Source organism: Dromaius novaehollandiae, chromosome 5 (genome assembly GCF_036370855.1).
Source record: "Dromaius novaehollandiae isolate bDroNov1 chromosome 5, bDroNov1.hap1, whole genome shotgun sequence".
NCBI classification, from domain to species: Eukaryota; Metazoa; Chordata; class Aves; order Casuariiformes; family Dromaiidae; genus Dromaius; species Dromaius novaehollandiae.
This window is the reverse complement of record NC_088102.1, coordinates 61750749-61769684: the sequence shown is the minus strand read 5'-3', so window position 1 is coordinate 61769684 and position 18936 is coordinate 61750749. Positions and strand designations below refer to the sequence as shown.

Here is an 18936-nt window from a genome sequence, read left to right as displayed (position 1 = left end):
GCTTATTAGCTGTCCTTGATCTGTCCCTCAGCTTTTCCTTGCTGGCTGTTAGAAAGAAAACAGGAAGGCCATAGCATCATCAGCAACTTCAGCATAGCAACAAGGCAAACCTCAAATAAGTAGCAATTAGGGGGTTTGGGGAACAAGGCAAAGCCATTTGGTGGAAGGTGACGTGACTGGGACAAGAGGAAAGGAAGAACAGACAGCATAGGTGAAGGTGTCTCCAGAAAGAAGTCTTTGATTCAAGCTTTTGACTAGGGCCCAAACAAGAAAACCCTTAATTCTCATACAGTAAACCCAACCTTCTCAACCAGACACTTTTATGAACATGTTTTCTTTCTAAACATTACTAAATAAACCTCAGACAGTATTCATAAATAATATGATTAGTACTAAATATGGCCTGTAATCTGATTTGTGCAACTATTAACAACCGAATTATTTATGTTTCCAAAGTTAATATAATGAGCATGTTCTCTGGACATCACCATGGTAGTTATGTCCCTGCGCCAAACATTTCCTTTTGCCTTTCAAAGACATATACCTATAAAAAATACCAGGCTTAGAATTTTGGACAGAATTTAAGCCAGCAGAACTTGGGACTCCTCCAGGTTCAAGCCTTCAGCTTTAAACCCCCTCCACCCAGCCATTCTCTGCATATCATACAGTCCTCACATTTTCTATCTTACTCTAAATATTTTTTAGATAATTTTCTGTCTCAGTGTTTGGGTCTTTTCGTAACATGTATTTGACTTCATATATGAGGAACTGATAAGTCATATTTTGAAATGTCTAGGAGAAATAAAAACAAGAACAGGATCATAGTCAGATATTTGACTATTACCAAACCAGTTCAACTACATATTCTTAAGCAGGCTATAAATGCAAAACCTTGACAGCGGAGGAGAGGGCAAACAAAGCTGAGATACTGCCAGTTTTATCTAGTGACAAGGACAGTCATGCTCTGGCATATTTAGATGGAAAATTTTAAGATATGACCAGACTTCATCTTGAGCTTACTGCCCCATGAGATGCAAGAAGTGGTCATCACAGCATTCTTTGCCCCCTTCAAGGTATTGCACGTACAATATTTATCTGCTCTTTTAAAACCAGCTTCTGCTGTGGTTTATCTACATTACTTTACATTACAGTGAAAGGGGTTAGGAGAAAGTAATCAGCAAATGTTTCAGCTGTGGAGACAGAAGTCAAGTAAAGAACAGTCACTTTTTAAGTCATACTAACCAGAACCACAGAAGCAGATCTGGATGTGCCTTCACAGTCTGTATTGTGATAGAACTGCAACCAGGATCTAAGCTGTACTTTGCCGTGTATTGAGAAAACACAGACCACCCAAGGAAAACAAAACAGTATATCCCACAGTTAGAAAGGGGACCAAGATAAAAAGTTTGACTCAGCAAAGTAGTCAAGTTTGGAGTTAAGCCTCACTGGACTTAATCCCTAGCAATTTTTGAAGATCTCAACCCAAAATTGCAGAAAGTCTCCTGCTGACACAGAACTGATTCTGTATCTCAAGAATCCCAACACTGGATCAGAACCACCAAATGGCTCATACACAGGTATGGAGACACACTTGGAAGGCTAGCTTGTTCTGTTCCTTTTGCACACCGCTAAGCGGATTAAATAGGCACTTCTGTGTTTTTGAAGTTAAACAACTAAACAGGTTTAACTTTTAAAAGCCTTGCTCAGAATAAACAGTCTTACTTGGTGAGTTCATGATCTGAAAGCAGCTGCTTTAGATGCCTAGAGAGCAACTTCTTTTCCATAGACAGCCGAACCCAGGCTCTGGCCTTGCCAACGTCCGTTTTGATCTCACTGATGTTCTGTATGTGCCTGAAAGGAAAAAGGAGGAAAAACAAAAAAGCAAAACAAAAAAGGAAAGAAAAAAGTCACTGCCCAGTGTTTTCAAAATGTGATGATGCTTTTGAACCATACTTGGCTGCAGAATGAGTTTTGCCAGGAATGCAAAACAAGGAAAACTACTGGAAAAAGAGGCAGGAGTCACCTAAGTATTCATCAGTACCTAAATTCCTTGCATATCTAGTTGAAAAAGAACAAGAGACTGAAAAGGAAACATCTGCAATGCAGTGTTCTATTTACAAAATTCTAAACCAGTCCCATTGCCCACATGATTTAAGAACCATTCTGGACCTTATCACTGCAACGTTTATGGCTGAGCGCTTTGAAAAATTAAATACTGTCTTTGCATGCTCAGTAGCAGTTTTTCTAGCACACAAATCATAAATGGTATATTTGAAAAGGACAAGCATGTCCCTTGAAAATCCTCAGTTCACTCCTTCCCTACCCAAAATATTAAATGTTAGCAAGAAAAAAGAGGAAAGAAAAAAAATCTTTTCAAAACGAATTAAGAAGTGAGAGTTTTTGACATACTGAAAAAAGCACACATAACAGAAGTTAGTTACACATACTTTTTCATGCTATAACACTCAGTGTCAGACGAATGCATTCTTTAAAATAAGAAGTTCTTTAAACAGCCTTCCTCACCAAGAAGCAAGAATGAGCTCAGAGCTATGCAGCCAGCTTGGCAATGACTAGGAAAACACATAAGCTACTCCCACATCTCTCTGGAAATAAGGCAATACAGAATACTTAAAAAAAAAAAAAAAAAAAAAAAATGTGTCAGGCTGTTTCTATAAGCTAATAGCAGTGATAATTTAAAATCTACTCAGTATGAAACATTGTTTCCCAAAGGTTAGTGAAAAAAGTTGCACTATATACTTTAAGATGATTTCCCATGCCTCATATGAAACACACAGCTTTTTCTGTAGGTTATCTACATCATGCACAGAAATAAGTATGCAAGTCTCATAGGTTTTTGTTTTTAATAATTCAAACTAACCTCATATCCTGGATGAGAGAGATTCTAAGAGGTGACATGGCTGGGCTGGCATCTGACTTTCTCCTTTCTGAATCAAGAAGTATACCTAAATTCAGAAGAACAGAATTTCTTATTAACAGGAATCCATCTAAAGATTTTAAAATCAATTAAAAAAAAAGTCAGTTATCATCAAATTGCATGTAGAAAGGGGATTTATTAGAAAGGGATTTATTAGACCCACACAAGTAGCAGTCCATGTTCCACTCTTCCGTTACTGGTGACTCACAGCTCTAGGTAGATACTGTGGCATATTTCCATTTCGATCACATAACAATCTGATATGCTGCTACATGGATGGTGATGCAGATCAGCACACACTGAACATTAACACATGAGATTTGATTCAGCTGGAATTGGTATGACTCAAATGGCTTAAGATATATACTAATCAGCTATTATTTTCTAAAAATGACCTTATTTCTACCCATGTGATAAAAAACTGACTGGATACTGGAATGCTGTATTCGAAAAGGTACATGACTTAGTACACTGCACACCAAATGCTTAACTAATCTACCATTCTGCACACTTCTGCAACACCACTATTACTTAAATGAGCACATTTTGTATTTATCCATTTAGAAATGGATTTAGAAATGGATGGATTTTAGGTGCAATAACTTTTACTGCAATACTTGATATATGAGACATTAAAATATGATCATGAAGTGTTTTTTTTAATCACTTTTTTTACTACAGTAAGCCTACTGCACTGCTGGCTTTTAAGAGAGTAAGTAACTTCAGGATGTACAAGACAATTTTATATGCTTAAGTGTATTCCCCTACCCATCCACCCCAGCAATGACATGGAATGCTTTGTCACTGTTGAATGGAGAATCTTAGCCAGTCATGAGTGACTATGTGTCATATGGAGGATGACATATCAGAGCAGATCCATGTTAAGGCTTATCTTTGAAACACCAGTTATTAACCGTTGCAGCAGTCTGATAACAGTTGTGAACAAGTGTTAATCCAGACAGGTTTATTTTGCACAAAATATCTTGAGACAATACATCAGGTTCACATTAACTCTGAAGGGAATAGAATATTTTATCCAGTTACGTTGAGGAAGGATATTTCCAGGGAAACAGTTTTTGCATGGTGCAAATTTGCAGACAGATCTTACTTGTAGTTTTTAATCAACTTCTGGTAGAATCCAATCTTACCTGAGGAACTGAAGCTGCCTGACGTAGTTTTTTTCTGTCTGTTTTCTAGGTAATGTAACAGATGAGACCACAAAGCAGATTTTCCCTAAAATTAAAAATATAATTAGTTGCTATTAAACACAAGATTCCAATTCAAAAGAAATCTATCAGCTGCATAAAAGAAAAAAAGTATGCATCATCTCTGAAAGCACCAGCCACAACAAAAGCTTGCTTTAATGTATGTTTTCCCCTATTAAAGTCACCGGTAAAAACAAAAATGAGAAACTAAGGTTGCAGGTGCTCAGGAGCCGGAAAGAGGATGAAATTGTAGAAAGGAAAGCAGTCAAAGCTACTGGAATCTAATGATTCTGGTAACAGGACAAAGTCAGCCAAGTTTCATTTCTCATAATTCATTAAGATGACAACAGAACTTTTAAAGCCTCATAAAACTGTACATGCGAGTTCAACTCAGTCCAATACAGTAACCTGAACTATGTTTCTTTCTCCCTGCATCTCCAGCAGTGAACTGGCAAGAGATACAGGACCAGTCTGAGTAAACCATCCTAGACCAAGTCTTGCACGCCTATTCCCTTCAGGGTGATTCAGGGCTACAGAAACATGCTGTCAAGTTTCAGAACCTCAAAAGATCTCCCTCAAGTTCCTCTGGCAAAGGACCTGGATAATTACAAACACAACAAAAAAGAAAACCCAAAACACAGACAAAACAACAAAAGCTTATCAGTAAGAATATTCTATTCTATGTGCTACAAAAAGAACTTACAAGTTAAAATTTGGAATGAAGTATTTAGGCCACGATAAGTCTGTAAAACAAGGTTAAAACCTCACTCGTTATGTTGCTTTCTTAAATCTCTGGTGGCTTAAATAGAAAATGAGGAAGTTGTTCTCTGGTACACTAAGAATTCTTGCATTCACCCTAAAATATTCTGCACAATAAATCAAATGCTAGTAAAGCCACAGAAGGCATCAGTACTTGCACAGGGGCTCTCTAGCACGTTAACTGTAATGATTTACTCAGGAAATTCATCAGTATTGGTTATTATCATCTTCTTAAGCTGTTTTATTAATTGGAAATCTGAATAAAAGTTTAGTAACTCTGCACTTCAGAAGAACGGTCATATTACGAGGCAGTATTTGTATTTACAACTTTGTGCAAAAAGAAGCCATGACAGTAAAGCAAGAGCTGTCAATTCTGCACTCTCAATGTCAATTAAAAACATACCCGTACTTACTGAAAGTGTAGTAATTACAGTTCAACTCTAAAAATCAAAAAACAAAAACCCCAACAACACACACAAAAACCCCAACAACACACAATCCTACAGTCCACTGAAGTTAACACGAAGAACTAATGGCCACGGGGGATTACTCCAAGACATTATGCCTACCCAGATGAAGTGGCATATCTCCAGACTATAAAGGCGAAAGCACCTGTTACATTTGTGTTGCAAGAAACTTATTAAAAATACACATTTGGTGGTGAGGCTAATTAAAAACAAACAAACAAACAGAGAAGCTCTGTGTCTTATGCATGTACCTGACAGACCCAACATAGGAACCCACAATGCAAGTCTTACAAAAACATAAAAAGAAAGCACAAAAATATCAACCAGGGTATAGTTACAACCAAAATGTCATTTCTGGGAAGAAACAGACACATGTGCGCACGCTCACACACACATGCACACACTCTAGGGTTCAGCAACTTGCTGCTGTGGCCAGGAGAACTGCAACAGATCACATAAAACAGCAAACAAAGGATCCTGCAGCAAATAGATGTCAACAATCATGATGAATGTAAGAACTCATGCAGCATATATCTGTTTCCTTTACCATCATGTTACTCTCCTTTAACTTCACCAAATAGCAATGATGATGCAAACTGTATCTAAAAGGGAAAGGAAGACAGCCGAAGGAAAGCAGTGGGACAGAACACACAAGGGACTAACCAAGACCTTCTGAAAGTTCAGACTACTTTGGTTCATCAGACCCTACAACTGTACTGCAGCGGCATGGGTAAAGAAAGGGCGTCAATTCACATAGCTAATACGGGAGTAACAGGGTTCATCAGCAGGGAAGAGGTAAAAGCATGGATTGGTGGAAGGGAAGCCATCTTCATTACTATGGTCAATTGAGAAAGAAGAGTCTTCCTTGGCTCGTTATTGAAAAATAAAATAAAATCAATGTATAAGACAGCAGGCTTTTGCATATTTAATAAAGGCCAGAGTACATAGAGAATTAGTAGTGCATTTTTACTGTGGATCATAGTATTAGATGCACTGCACTTCCTCCATCAGGCCTCTCTTTATTCTACCACAACAGACCATTCAGCACTGCTTGCCAACATCTGCAATCAATCCAAAACATTAACCTTATGTAGGGTTGGCCGTCTGGTGGTCTGAAAGGCCCAAATCTGAGTTGAAGCAGAGTATACTGATGCTCTGTCTTCTAAGATGAAAGCAGTACAGCTTCTATCCTAAGTGATATACAAGAGGGAAGGGAGAGAGTCAGATGATAAATCTTTGCATAAAGAAACTACTGCTATATAGTTTGAAGGAGAGCAGATTTTCAAAACACCGGTGCTTGGGTGCTGGGGACAGAGATATTGAACTATGGCTGCCTAGATTATGTACGTTTATTTCTTGCTATTCCTTTGTACAAATAAGTAAGAAAGGATAAAACTCCATCTAATCCCACAAACAACTCCAAACAGAAGAGCAAAAGAAACAATCATTCCTCTCATATGAAAAGCAATACCTCTAACTAGTGATCTTGTAAACGCCACATAACTATCCCTACATTATTCAGGAAGAGCCAAAGCAACAAATGTTTTACTTTTAGAAATGAAGTTATCTTTCATGAGAATAAATTCCCCATACCATAACCCATCAACTGCACCTTTACCGCACACTACCTTAAAGCCTATGCACCTACAATGATGAAAGCATTGAGAATACAGAAATAGGTTTATCATCTTATTTAAAAACTAAAAATAATAAAAAGTTAAATGGAAATAAAGTTTTCCAAATAGTTACCTGTTAGGCACATCTGCATGTAAATTTGCATATACCCCTGAACAAAAGGTGGAGACAGACAAGGAGACAGTAACTGACATACAAAAGGCTGGGGACGTACAAGTATTTAACACATGTCCATACACACACACTGGTTAACTTCTGGAAGCGGAGGCAGGAAGGGCATAACACGACTTTAAAAAAAAAAAAAAAAAAAAGTAACGTTCTACACCACACAGGAATATTTGTTCCTTACCTGTTTGACCTGCAGACCGTGGCTCCATATCCTTTCTAAGAGATCACACAGACTGGCTATCAGGGTATTCTCTTCCACACCTGTGATATTCACCTCACCATGACCTAGTTCCACTGCTTCTCGCCCCATTTTTTCAACCAGCATCCTCTTGGTCTCAAAGAGAACATGACGAAAGAGTTACGTCAGAAAGAGTTATGTCAATTAAGAGTTTTTTATACAGGAATGTCTAAGATCATTCACACTTTTTAAATAACAAACAAGGAAGCACACAATAGTAACTATGTGGCAGAACAACTGTGTGTATATGTATACAGTATCTCCAAAGCTAGTACAGGACTGCATTTCTTCTATCACACTGCTTTTAAACCAGTATTTCTGACCAGTACTGATCACTTTACAGCTTCTTCCATCTCTCTACCAAGGGGCTGGCAAATGGGTACATTAGCCTTGAGAGAGTAATCCAAATACATGGAATAGCCACTACTTGACAAGCCAGAGGGCTAAACAGCAAGGCCCCGCATCAAAGGCCTTGGGTGTTTTTGAAGCCTTGTGAGTGCTGGATCAGGACAGTATACAATGTCTACCTTCTAGAGAAGGTGAACCTGCAGAATTACTTCTGAGTAGCAATAATAGGAGGACACAGCGAGATCCTATTCTGTCAGAAGGGTATTTGCTTTTAAACAAGTGAGTTCTGGATTCTGGAGTGAATCTTGGGAGTTCTCCAGTAAGCCAAGCTGCAGTCACAGAATTCATACACTCTTTCACGTTGGTCAAAAAAATCTCTCACCAACTCATAAATTACAGTCTCCCAGTCACAATATATTAATCATACAGCTACCTGGAAGGAAAAATGACTAAAGGATCACTTTTCATCTCTCACTGTCCATCACCATTCTTCATCTTTGATGCTACCTAAAGTCAATCTCAAAGGATTAATATTCCGTTAGGCACTTATGCACAGGCTTAGCTGGGACACTATCAATATTTTATGTTGACACTCCCGAGTTGCTTCTTTTTGCCCTTCTCCTCCCCAGTGCTTTAATCTCTTTGTTAATGGAAGGCTCACTGTAGCCACTAGAATTTCCTACAGTGAAAGGTAAAGTTTATCTCCACGGATTTTCACTGTCATATGCCTACATTAACTGAAGGAGATTTGGAAAACTCCATACATACAGAACTAAAGTGAAATCAGAAGTGAATGTAAATATATGGCTTTACAAAACAGTTGTATACAATCACTATATTTTCTCCATTGAATTCAGGCAAGAAAATGAGAATGTGTCTATTTATTCAAGAATACTTCTTTACTATATCAGTATAAACAGCAACATTTAATTCAGTCAAATACATACTCAAATATACAGTCAAATATACTGGTCAAGCAAATCTACAAACTGATGCCAAGTTTCTTTGGAAAGTTCTTGAAAAAGTGTGTTTCGGAAGCCTGTTAACACACTTCCTTTCGTTATGAGAAAAGCTCCTAGATTTTCACCATTACCTCCTTTTCTGGAATATTCACTCCTGTATAGTCTCATTACAGATAACTGAAACATGCTAAAAACATACATGGGCAGCAGGATAATAAAGACCTGCCAGAACAGTCAGTCTTTTCTTTCTGTCATTTTATATTCTCTATCATAAATCTGCTTGATAAAATTCCTGCTCCTTGCAGATTTTTAAATATGCATCTCTTCACTAATTTGTCACTACCATGCAAATAAATTGAATGTATGCATAAAGCAGAAATGAAGGGAGGGGATATTCAACTATATTAGCCACAAAATAGTTCAGCAAGGCTACATATGAGGTGCAAGAGAGCAGAAATGTTCTCCGTATATTACCTTATTTCGGCATTCCTTCAATAAGCCTTCCACAAACTTGCAGTTTGTTTGTGCAATTACTGAAGGAGAGAGGTTAGACAGTTTGGGCTGCCGAATAGTGCTGCCCAGATTCCTGGCTTCTTGGATATATTTCTGTATTGGGGTAGAAAAATTACAAATACAGATAAAAGAGCAAATGAAAAACTTTGTACATAACTGAATTGCAAAAACCTATCTTTCCGACCCCCCCCCCCCCCCGTGCAATCATGAGGAATGAATCGCATTATCTTTGACAAGAGCCCTCTTTTTATATCCAGAACAATACTGGGCCGAGATACTTTCATTGGAGTTCAAATCCTATTTACCTTGTCTGCTAACATTAGAACATAGGTTGCTGAACACCACAAACACAATAGAAACTGCCAAGGATATTTAGATGCATAGGGATTTAATTTCTTCCTCCACTGCTGAGAATATTCTTGCTATTTTTTCCCATATAAAATGAAAGCTTGTAATAACTACCTAGACCAAGACTATTCAAATGGCTGCCTCTGGTCTGCACGTGGACTGCAAGAAAACTTTGCCTGGACCTTGACAAAATCCAAGATCTGCGCTATGCCCTGTGTTTCTGAAGATCTGCTGTTTCTTACCATCTTCCCAGGCTCTCAGGAAGCAGCTGCAAAATGCTACTATAGCAGCTCTCAGCTGCAGACCATCTGCATTTTAGAGCAACACGATTTCCTGAACTTCCGATATTTGGAAGAGCTGTTCTGCTCTTGTTACTTCCATCAAAGAATCATCGTTTTCTCCTCAGAGACAAGAACTTAAAAAAAATATTTTGAAAAACCCAAATGCCAATAGATTGGCTGGGGCATGGCAAGCTGTGAATAAGAGATAAAGGGAAAAGCCCGTACAGGCTCTGACAAAATACTCAGTACATAGTTCAGATCAGTAGGTAACTTCCCTAGCTGATGCTGAAATAACAATCAGCTGAAAAGTCAGTGAATAGGATTGCATTTATCAAACAGAATATGATCTTTGCAAAGAGGGAAAAATGATACTTTCTTCATCAGCTTGGCACTAAATAGCTATTATGCCATTTATGCTAGTATCATTTACGCTATGCATCTTTATCCAGAACTATGATTATAGTCATATTGTGCGTTTGACATACCAGATAATGCTCTGACATAGATTTTATAGAGGGCCTGAAAGGCCAATCATGCTGGTCCCAGTCTAAATATAATTGCAACTGAAGCTCTGACATGGAAAAGTCCAGGTGCTGGCAGGACAAGTTGGTAGCCAAAAGCCAAATAGATCAGGTTAAGTGAAAGTGGTAAGCACATATGAAGTAGTAAGAGCAGGCATGCAAAACAGAAAAGGAGAAGAGTGAAGACAATACAATGCAGAACTCCCAAACATTCAAAGTAAAAATTCATAAGTAATGAAGCTGAAAGGAAAAAACAAAGACGGTGTGAACTCTGCCCTTCACTCGGCACAAAAAGTTTGCAATTTAAAAGCCACTCAGCCTCAATGCCACAGATTTTTGTTGATTGTCCCAAAACCTCAATTTGTCTAAAACTCGCAACACTGCATTCATTTTGCAACCACTGCCTCCTGCTCAACCCAATTCTCCATGTTTATCTGCCCATCAGAAGGACTCCCTCCCCATTCTTTCAGACTTCATAGGAAAGTTTCTGGTTCACCTGGGGAGAAGGGGCCGTTATACAAACAGTATTATGTAAAATCAAAAAGATACAGCAAAAAACTCTAAATACCAGCAGAAATTAATTTGGCAGTTGATACCCCTCACCTGTGCATGTATTTGCAACTTTTATTCTTAAGAAATTATTTGCCTGGTGTGACACAGTAACTCCTACAGGATAATCAACTAGTGAACAGTCAGTTAAAAACAGAGACTAGAAATAGATTGCTGCATTTGTAATTACTTAACTGAAATCCTAGAAGTTTACAGATGCTAAGCATCAAAGTTGTTGAAAGCAATAGTTAGGTTACGAATGAACTGCTGCTCATTTCTGCTTCTAAGTAAAAAGTACTTTTGAGTTATCTGAGCATAAGGAGCACATCAAATCCAGAAACTACTTGTAGATTTTTGAATTAGGCAGACTTTGTTCTACTATGTGGTTATAAATGACACAAATGACACTTCAGTAAAACTTGCATAAAATGGGGAGAAAACTCTGGAAACGAGTATACTGGGAAGTACAATTCAACTCATCATTAAAAAAGAATGAACTAGAAAAAACAGATATTTCATTTTGAAAACACTGTCTTAACAGACACAAGATTACTTTGAGAATCAAACTGAAACTTTTCTGAAGATTATTTAACAAGGCAAGAGAATACCATCTTCAACGAAGAACATGACCCAAAGCTTTACTTTTGTTTAAAAGTAACCATGCACAAATCAATTCTGGTATTTTAAACCCAAATATTCTCAGAATTACCCTTAAATCAACACCCAACGTAACAGTCTGCAAAGCCTGTATTGTGCAAATCAGAACAAACTGCATTGTAACTAGTTCACACACGGACCTTTCAAAGCACCTTCACAACAAAATACAACCCTATCAGCTATAGAAGTACGGGTGAGAGAAGTCATCAGTTTGGAAGGTGGGTAAAGCAGCCTCAGAGCTGTAGCTACTGCTCCAAAACCCAACCAGTATCTCTGCACAGTGCTGGCCTGTGCTCTATAGATGCACCATATTTAAGTGGAGCTAGGCCTCTAGAGCAACACTGCAATGATACAGGGTTGGTGTGCCCCAAATCTCTTGCTTTCACAGTGGATGCCCTCTTCAACAGCTCAGAGTCAGAAGTATTTATAAAAGCGGAAACATTCTGCATGCAAGGCCCATTGTATATCACATCAGAAAACTTAATACTTAAGGCTGTGCTGTATAAAGACAGCCAGACACACAAACCAGGCAGTACTGGTGGGGTTCACACTCCCACCTTAGCATGAACTCATGTGTCAGTCTGTCACCTTAGACCTCTTTTATGGTCCACAGAAAGAAACAGGCAACTCCAAAAGGCAATTCTTTTGATTTTAGGATCAAATCAATCACTCTGGAGGCACTTTTCCTTCCTCACAATAACTACAAAAGGAGCATAGGGTGACTAACTTATTTAGACACAGGAAACAGATGGCTAAAAACCTAAGATTAACCTTCCCCATTCCCTTTTTTTAATACTTTAATGCATTTTGTGACTTTTTTTTTTATCCTTAGGATAAGATTTTTGTCCTGAACTGGTATAAAATTGGCATAACTTTTAGAATTAGGGAATTAAGTTACTTTGGTCAGCTAAGGACTAGGAACTTCATTTGTATCAAGTACAAATAAGGGGGAGCAGAAGTGAACGGCAGGTAACTGCCTGGGCTTTTTGTATAGGTTAGAGAGTATTATTTATGCAATAAAAATGAGATCTCTACAGTTAAACAGTTTTTACCTCTCTCTGGTCATTGTCAAGACGCAGATGCTCTGTGTGTTGCTTCTGTCTATCCTTCCGCCTCCACTGTGCAGGAGCATTTCTCTTTGTCCACCTGCAAATAAAAGAATATCATTTAGCAGATATCAAGAGTTAGGTGAAGAGCAGTGGCAATGGGAGAAATATGAAGTTTATATCTTATTGTTTATTGACTTGCCAACATCAAGTACACCAGATACAACATAGCTGCAAACAGACAAAGAATCTCTGTAGAGGCAGCTAACCTTAGACAACCAAAGGATCTCACAGAAAGTTAGGTCACATACACTTGGTTTGTATTGTTCCCTTCTTTTATGATATCATGTTATGATTTGCACTTTTTTCCTCTTTCTTCAAAATTTTTATAAGAAGATACCCCTAAAACATTCGCTAACTCTTAAACGAGATCCGACAGGATGTGCTTTTATGTCAACTATCCTTAAAAGTTACCTCAGTTATAACCTTATCCACAATATGGCTTTCTTGAGCAAATTTGCTTCTACAAGTCCAGATGTTAAAAATATCTTTCTGAATTTTCTCAGTTAAAAAAATAAAAAAAATAACATGGATTTGCTTTCTAGTACCTCAGGTTCTGCATTATTCCGTAGATCTCACAACCAACACCAGCTCTTCTAGCTTACTCACTTGTTGCTTGCTGGTCCAGTGGAAAGGACATCAGACTGAAGCTTGGGAAAAAATCCAAGTTCATACTTTCCTTGTCCAATTTTCATGTCCAACAAGTGGGGGTGAACTGCAGTGTGATCGATTTTTGCTAGCCTCAGTTCAATAGCTTTCTCTGAAATAAGAGAATTAAATTCCTTGAACGTATTTCTTAAAAACAGAAGTTATCTATAGTCAAACACCCTCAACTAAAAGCAGATCTCAAATTTATGAGAGAAGGAAGCTTCTTATTGACCATAACAAGGACACTTTTACAGGAGAGTAGTATACATCAAAACTGCCACCAAAAGGAGAAAAACACATTCACCTTCTTAAACTCAAACTGTATTTTCCACACTAAGCATGCAGAAAAAAAGCTGAATTATCCTTTACATGAATTTCATCTCAGGTTCCTATACAAGACTCCCTCCATCATGAGATTTAGTTCCGCACTTAAGCATTACACCTCAGCTTCTTCAATCCTGTTTTTTGAGGTGTTAAAGAATTAGTTGTTACTTAACTTTAACCTAACGTATACAACAAACAGCACCAACAAGTATAGTTGTATTTTCTTAAGTATCAAAGAAAGTGGCTTATTACCCTTACCAGCCTCATCAATGGTTGTGCATTTCTGATACATAGATGTGCGCAGAGTTGGTGTCCTAACATTTAACAGCCTAATTTTATCCACTCTAGAATCAAACACTCTCAAAACAGGGTCTTTGTCATCATCATCATGGCACATAATCTTATTGTCAATAAAAGATGCAAACATCTGGGTCTCCAGGAATCTTGAGAGGAAAGGCAAGTAAGGTTCAGGCTGATCCGACAAGAAAGATGCCTAACAGACAAGAAGAGATAAAAGAGTGTTTGGGAGTCTGCAGAGATATGGCCAAAAAAAGCACCAATTTTTCTGATCAAGAATGCATTGATGTGCTTTGGAGCCATTCAAAGCCTAGTATTATTACACATGCTAATTCCATCTCTGAAATAGACAGCCTATGAGAAATCCTCAGTTTTATGACAATTATCTACTAAAGCACAATAATTATCAAGTTGTGATACTAGCATTTTCTTGATTTTATAACAATTTTAACAGAATTTCAGTAAACAGCAAAAACAGTATTGCACATGTGGACATCATATACTTGTGGCTGGGTTTACAGTTTATTAAGCTGACAGGAATCTTTTCATAGAATTTCAGGGGAATCAAATTAGCCTTTTAGCATGCAGTGCTGCAACATAGTCCGCGACCACATGAACTATCCTGCTGAGGTTTGATCTCCAGTAAAGAACATATCAGTAAAATTTGAAGAACTGGGTCTTGTGTTTTGCTAAGAAAGGGCTAAGAATGTTCGCTACACATGCAAATAAATGCTTTGTGGGATCACGGCTTCATTCATGCACATATTCAGCAGTTCCTCTGGTATCATTTTCACTAATAATATTTAATGTAAATGTAGAAGTTAGCCATAAAGTGAGGCTAAGGTGTATACTTTTCTACAGCATCCCTAATAGGGCATTTTCACCTCTCTTTATCTCTAGGTGTGTGTATATTTCTCTGCATAATCTTTTTTTTTTTTTTTTTTTTTTTTAAGAGTTCGCTGAAATTTAAGAAAGAACTTACATTTTTTACAGCACTGTTTTCCATTTTCTGACCCAGTAAACAAAGTCTAAGGTTTGATTACTCTTTTAGTTTTTAAATTGACTTATGTCTTCTCATTTCAACTTACTTTATCAAAGTTTTGCATCTGCTCCCTGTTGGTAAACCAAGATTCCTTGTCCTGACTGGGTTGAATGACAAATACTTCATAATCTGCAAACATCTGTGTAAAGCGGTTGGCAAAAACTTCACGGATCTGAATATTCAGCTGGTAAATCTTGAACTCTTCTTCATCACACTGAATTTTAAGATCCTTTTTGCTACTAGTCTCCTCTCGCACCTCCAACTGAGCGAATAAGGAAAACACACACACACAGTATTGTTGCATGGTCAGGTATTCTGGGTATATAAGATCTAATCTGCCATTAAGCTGCTACTCCTCAAATCAGTATTTTTAACCATCTCCCCCGCCCCAAAAGCATATCTTGCCATTTCAAGCACTGCAATAAAAACAGCAATATCAAAGAAACTAGAAAAAAAACCTCTTTGCCTAAAAAAAAGTTATCATTTCAAGCAGTCATATCCTACTTTAGTACTGGTAGCACTGGATACACTTGAAATTAAAAAAAAAAAAAGTAGATAACAACCATATAAAAGCCCACATATACCGCATACTTTGTTTACTTTATTCTACCCTTTAGTCATCTGCATAAGGATCTCGGGGTTTTCTATCATCTCTGGGTATTAGGTAGGGATGTATTTCTTTCTTATGCAACAAAAATCCAGATTCAGTATTGTTAAAATTTAATATATACCAGCTTCCAAATGAATAGAGATGCACAGTCAAAAGAAGTTACATGTCTAGTAGCCAATTTCCTGAAACCTAAGTCCTTAGCAGCATAACACAATTTATCACTACATAGCTCAGATTAATCTTTAGTGGGGGGGGGGGGGGGGGGGGAAGAAAAAAAAAAAAAAAAAAAAGCATTTTTGGACAATATGTGGGCCAAGATTAAAACAAAAAAAAACCCCAAAACAGCAATATGAGATTCAGATATTCAGTTAACATGAATTTTAACAGGAATTGGGTGTCCAGGAAAAAAATCCTAGCCACAAGCACTCATGCACCATTTTGAACATTGTATTCGTTTGCTGCTCCTGCCTCTATTACTGTAAGAGGCACTGCAACACTTAACAAGCTGCAATGTGTAGTGCTCACAACATCTGCACAGTGATGCAGCCACTGCAGCTGGCCCATGCTTAAAGCACCCTGGCTATGCTAGTTGTCTGCAGTGCCTGGTACAAAGGCCAAGGGCAGCTGCAAACAGGCATCCTACAGCTGCACTCTCTAATGGAGTGCGCTGTGCTATTCAGCCATTGCCTCTAACTGCATCCCATGAGTAACACTACACATTTCCCATTAACGGGGCTTTTTATTTAAGCAGGATTTTTATTTAAGTATTTGAAAAACAAATTTTGACAGAATTATAACCTATACAATCCCAACATCACGCAAGTGCTAGTAAAACGGGACTTAAACTGTTCTCTACAGTGGAAGAGAGAATAGATAAGGCCTGAATGTGCAAAAACTTGCAAGAAATAAAGGCAACCTGCATTTCTCCCATCACTTCCCAATCCAATGAGCAAAAGAACAGAAACTTCTTACCAATTTTGCCCTGAACAAGAAGAAAACAATGCAAAAAAGACTGAGAACAGGAACACAGCTGATTTAAGCATCTAATTCTGTCTAGTAACCAAATGCTTCTTCTTATAACACCCCCATGCAGTCCCCTTCCTGCAAAGCTGCTCTCCTCCCCAGTCTAGTCCAGCTCACACAATTTCTGCCTCTGTTTGGCTCTATTCACAGCGCAAGTTTCAGTCAATGGGTAGGAATCAGATTCAGCAATGAAGAATCAGAATAAATTAAATGTGCAAGAAATGAAAGCCTTGCGGAGCAAATCTTCACTCCATTCCACAGAGGCTTAAAAAACAAAAACACCACACCACATCCACACTTTACAGTGCTCTTTTCAGGTGATAACTTTTATTCAAAGTTTTTAATCACAAAAATGTGATGTAAACAAACACAAAAAAGCCCAATATACACACGCGCATGTGCGCGCGCACACGCGCACACACACGCACCCCCCTCAGCTTGCCTTTGCCTCCACAGATGTTCACAAGGTTTGCAATGGTTAAACAAAGTTTTTCCCAGTGAAGAGAAACCCAGTCTTTGGACCATAACGTCAGACAGTCTGCTAGTGCAGTTCCAGAGAGAGTGAACACAATTTCATAGCTTACCTTTTCTAGACTCACACCTGTTCTTTTAACAAGGGCTTGGAGTCTTGCAATGGTCTCATTTTCCTTTAGCAGCTCATAGGAATTCAAAGGTGATCCTGCTATGTTCCCATTTCTTTTATCAGAAACTATGTCGCATGCTCTAAGGCTCTTCATCTTGGAGGCGCTCTCACTACAGTGAAGGTTGCCCTCAGGTGGAATTCCAAAAGCCATCAGTATCTCTGATATTTCCTGAATGAACTCAAGTTTATTTGGAAACTGAGGCAAGTCTTCCGGCAACTCGATGAAATGGTTGTCTACATCCACAAAGCACAGGTTAGCCTGGGATTTAATTTAGAACAGGATACCATTAGAACATCACCAAGCATAAGTGTCATGTTTTATTCGTGTTTGGGTTTTGCGTTTTTTTGCAAGACAGACTTGCCCCAACCACAACTGAACTGGTTGGCTTTGAAGAAAGCACCGCAAGGCCTTTATTTCCAAGTCTTTCATGGAAATGACTCTAAGGTGACTTACTTTAAAGTATCTTACTAGGTACTAAATAGATTGTAACATACATTAGGTAGAGATTTGTAATGATTTTGTTTATACATACACATACAGCTACATTTTAATACAAGATATTTACAGCACAACATCTTACACACATGCATACATAGCACGTGACTGCCTGCTACTCAGATCAGCCAGCTCTTCTAACAGGTTTGGTGACCATCATTCTAAAGGGTCCACTAAAACTACAGTAGCTGCAGTAAAAAAAAAATGTTTCCCCTAAAACACTTAAAAGCTAAGGTGACTCCAGGAAGGATTTTAGAAGTTTTTTTTCCAAAAGGGGGTGGGGGGGGAAAGAAAAAAGAAAAAGAAAAAAAAAAAGGAAAATTCAGCTGGTTTCAATTTTATTTTCCTGTCCCAATCTTTATCTCATTTAGCATTAAAAAAGGCCAAGAAGAGAGAAAAACAGGTACTTAGCTTCCATAGTGATCCCCAAAGAAGCTGTGCATATTTCAAAGATTTATACCACCCTGTATTTGGTGTAGGTTCTTCTCCCCTTTTTTTTTCTGCGTTGCAAAAATCTCTATCAAGTGCTTTCATGATATTACATACATCATAGCAAGAATCCCATTAGCATGTGAATTCCGCTTGGAAAATGAAGTGTGCAGAACAGAGAAACATCATTTTCTGTAGAAACGACAGTTTTTCTTCACTGAAGAATTAAGGTAACTGCCACTTTACTGTTTAGTTTGTCCTCCTCTAAAATCCCTTCACCCACATTATGGGGTACTTTCAACCCAGCTTCACCACCTTATTCTAGAAGGCACACTCAGGTTTCACTAAAGCTTTGCAGCACAGACTAAGTCACAAGAGCTAACAGACCTTCAGTTATTTCTTACGATTTCCCAGTAAGCCCAGAAGGATGAAAGTGCTCTCACTATTTAACGAGAAAGATGGAATTGGAACAGGTTAACTCACACTGAATGAATGACGGACAATCCTGGAAATCTGAGTGAAATGCACAATCAGTAAAACACCAGTAAGTACAGTAGTTTTGGTAGGATTTTACTGTGAGACTAATCACAGGCAGATTAGGATAAGCTGCACCTGGTAAGACCCTTTTATTTAAGTAAACTGCTGTGAAAGCATGCCCCTAATACTTGTGACAGACTCAGCTCTCTCAGCCTTTTTATAGAACAGAATTAGGATGTCAATTCTCCTTAAAGT

General features: G+C 38.1%; 1 protein-coding gene across 2 annotated transcripts in view; it reads right to left on the bottom strand.

Moving 5' to 3' along the window:
• The window catches only part of DENND5A (DENN domain containing 5A), a 70664-nt gene that overhangs the window by 13250 nt on the left and 38478 nt on the right, over nucleotides 1-18936 (bottom strand). For both annotated transcript variants that reach the window (XM_064513030.1, XM_064513031.1), the window contains 10 exons: nucleotides 17221-17538; nucleotides 15050-15265; nucleotides 13923-14157; nucleotides 13302-13452; nucleotides 12639-12732; nucleotides 9192-9323; nucleotides 7351-7503; nucleotides 4084-4168; nucleotides 2879-2963; nucleotides 1723-1851 (listed from right to left, as the gene is read on the bottom strand). In XM_064513030.1, coding sequence (XP_064369100.1) covers nucleotides 1723-1851; nucleotides 2879-2963; nucleotides 4084-4168; nucleotides 7351-7503; nucleotides 9192-9323; nucleotides 12639-12732; nucleotides 13302-13452; nucleotides 13923-14157; nucleotides 15050-15265; nucleotides 17221-17538 — 1598 coding nt within the window. The remainder of the gene's footprint in view (nucleotides 1-1722; nucleotides 1852-2878; nucleotides 2964-4083; nucleotides 4169-7350; nucleotides 7504-9191; nucleotides 9324-12638; nucleotides 12733-13301; nucleotides 13453-13922; nucleotides 14158-15049; nucleotides 15266-17220; nucleotides 17539-18936) is intronic.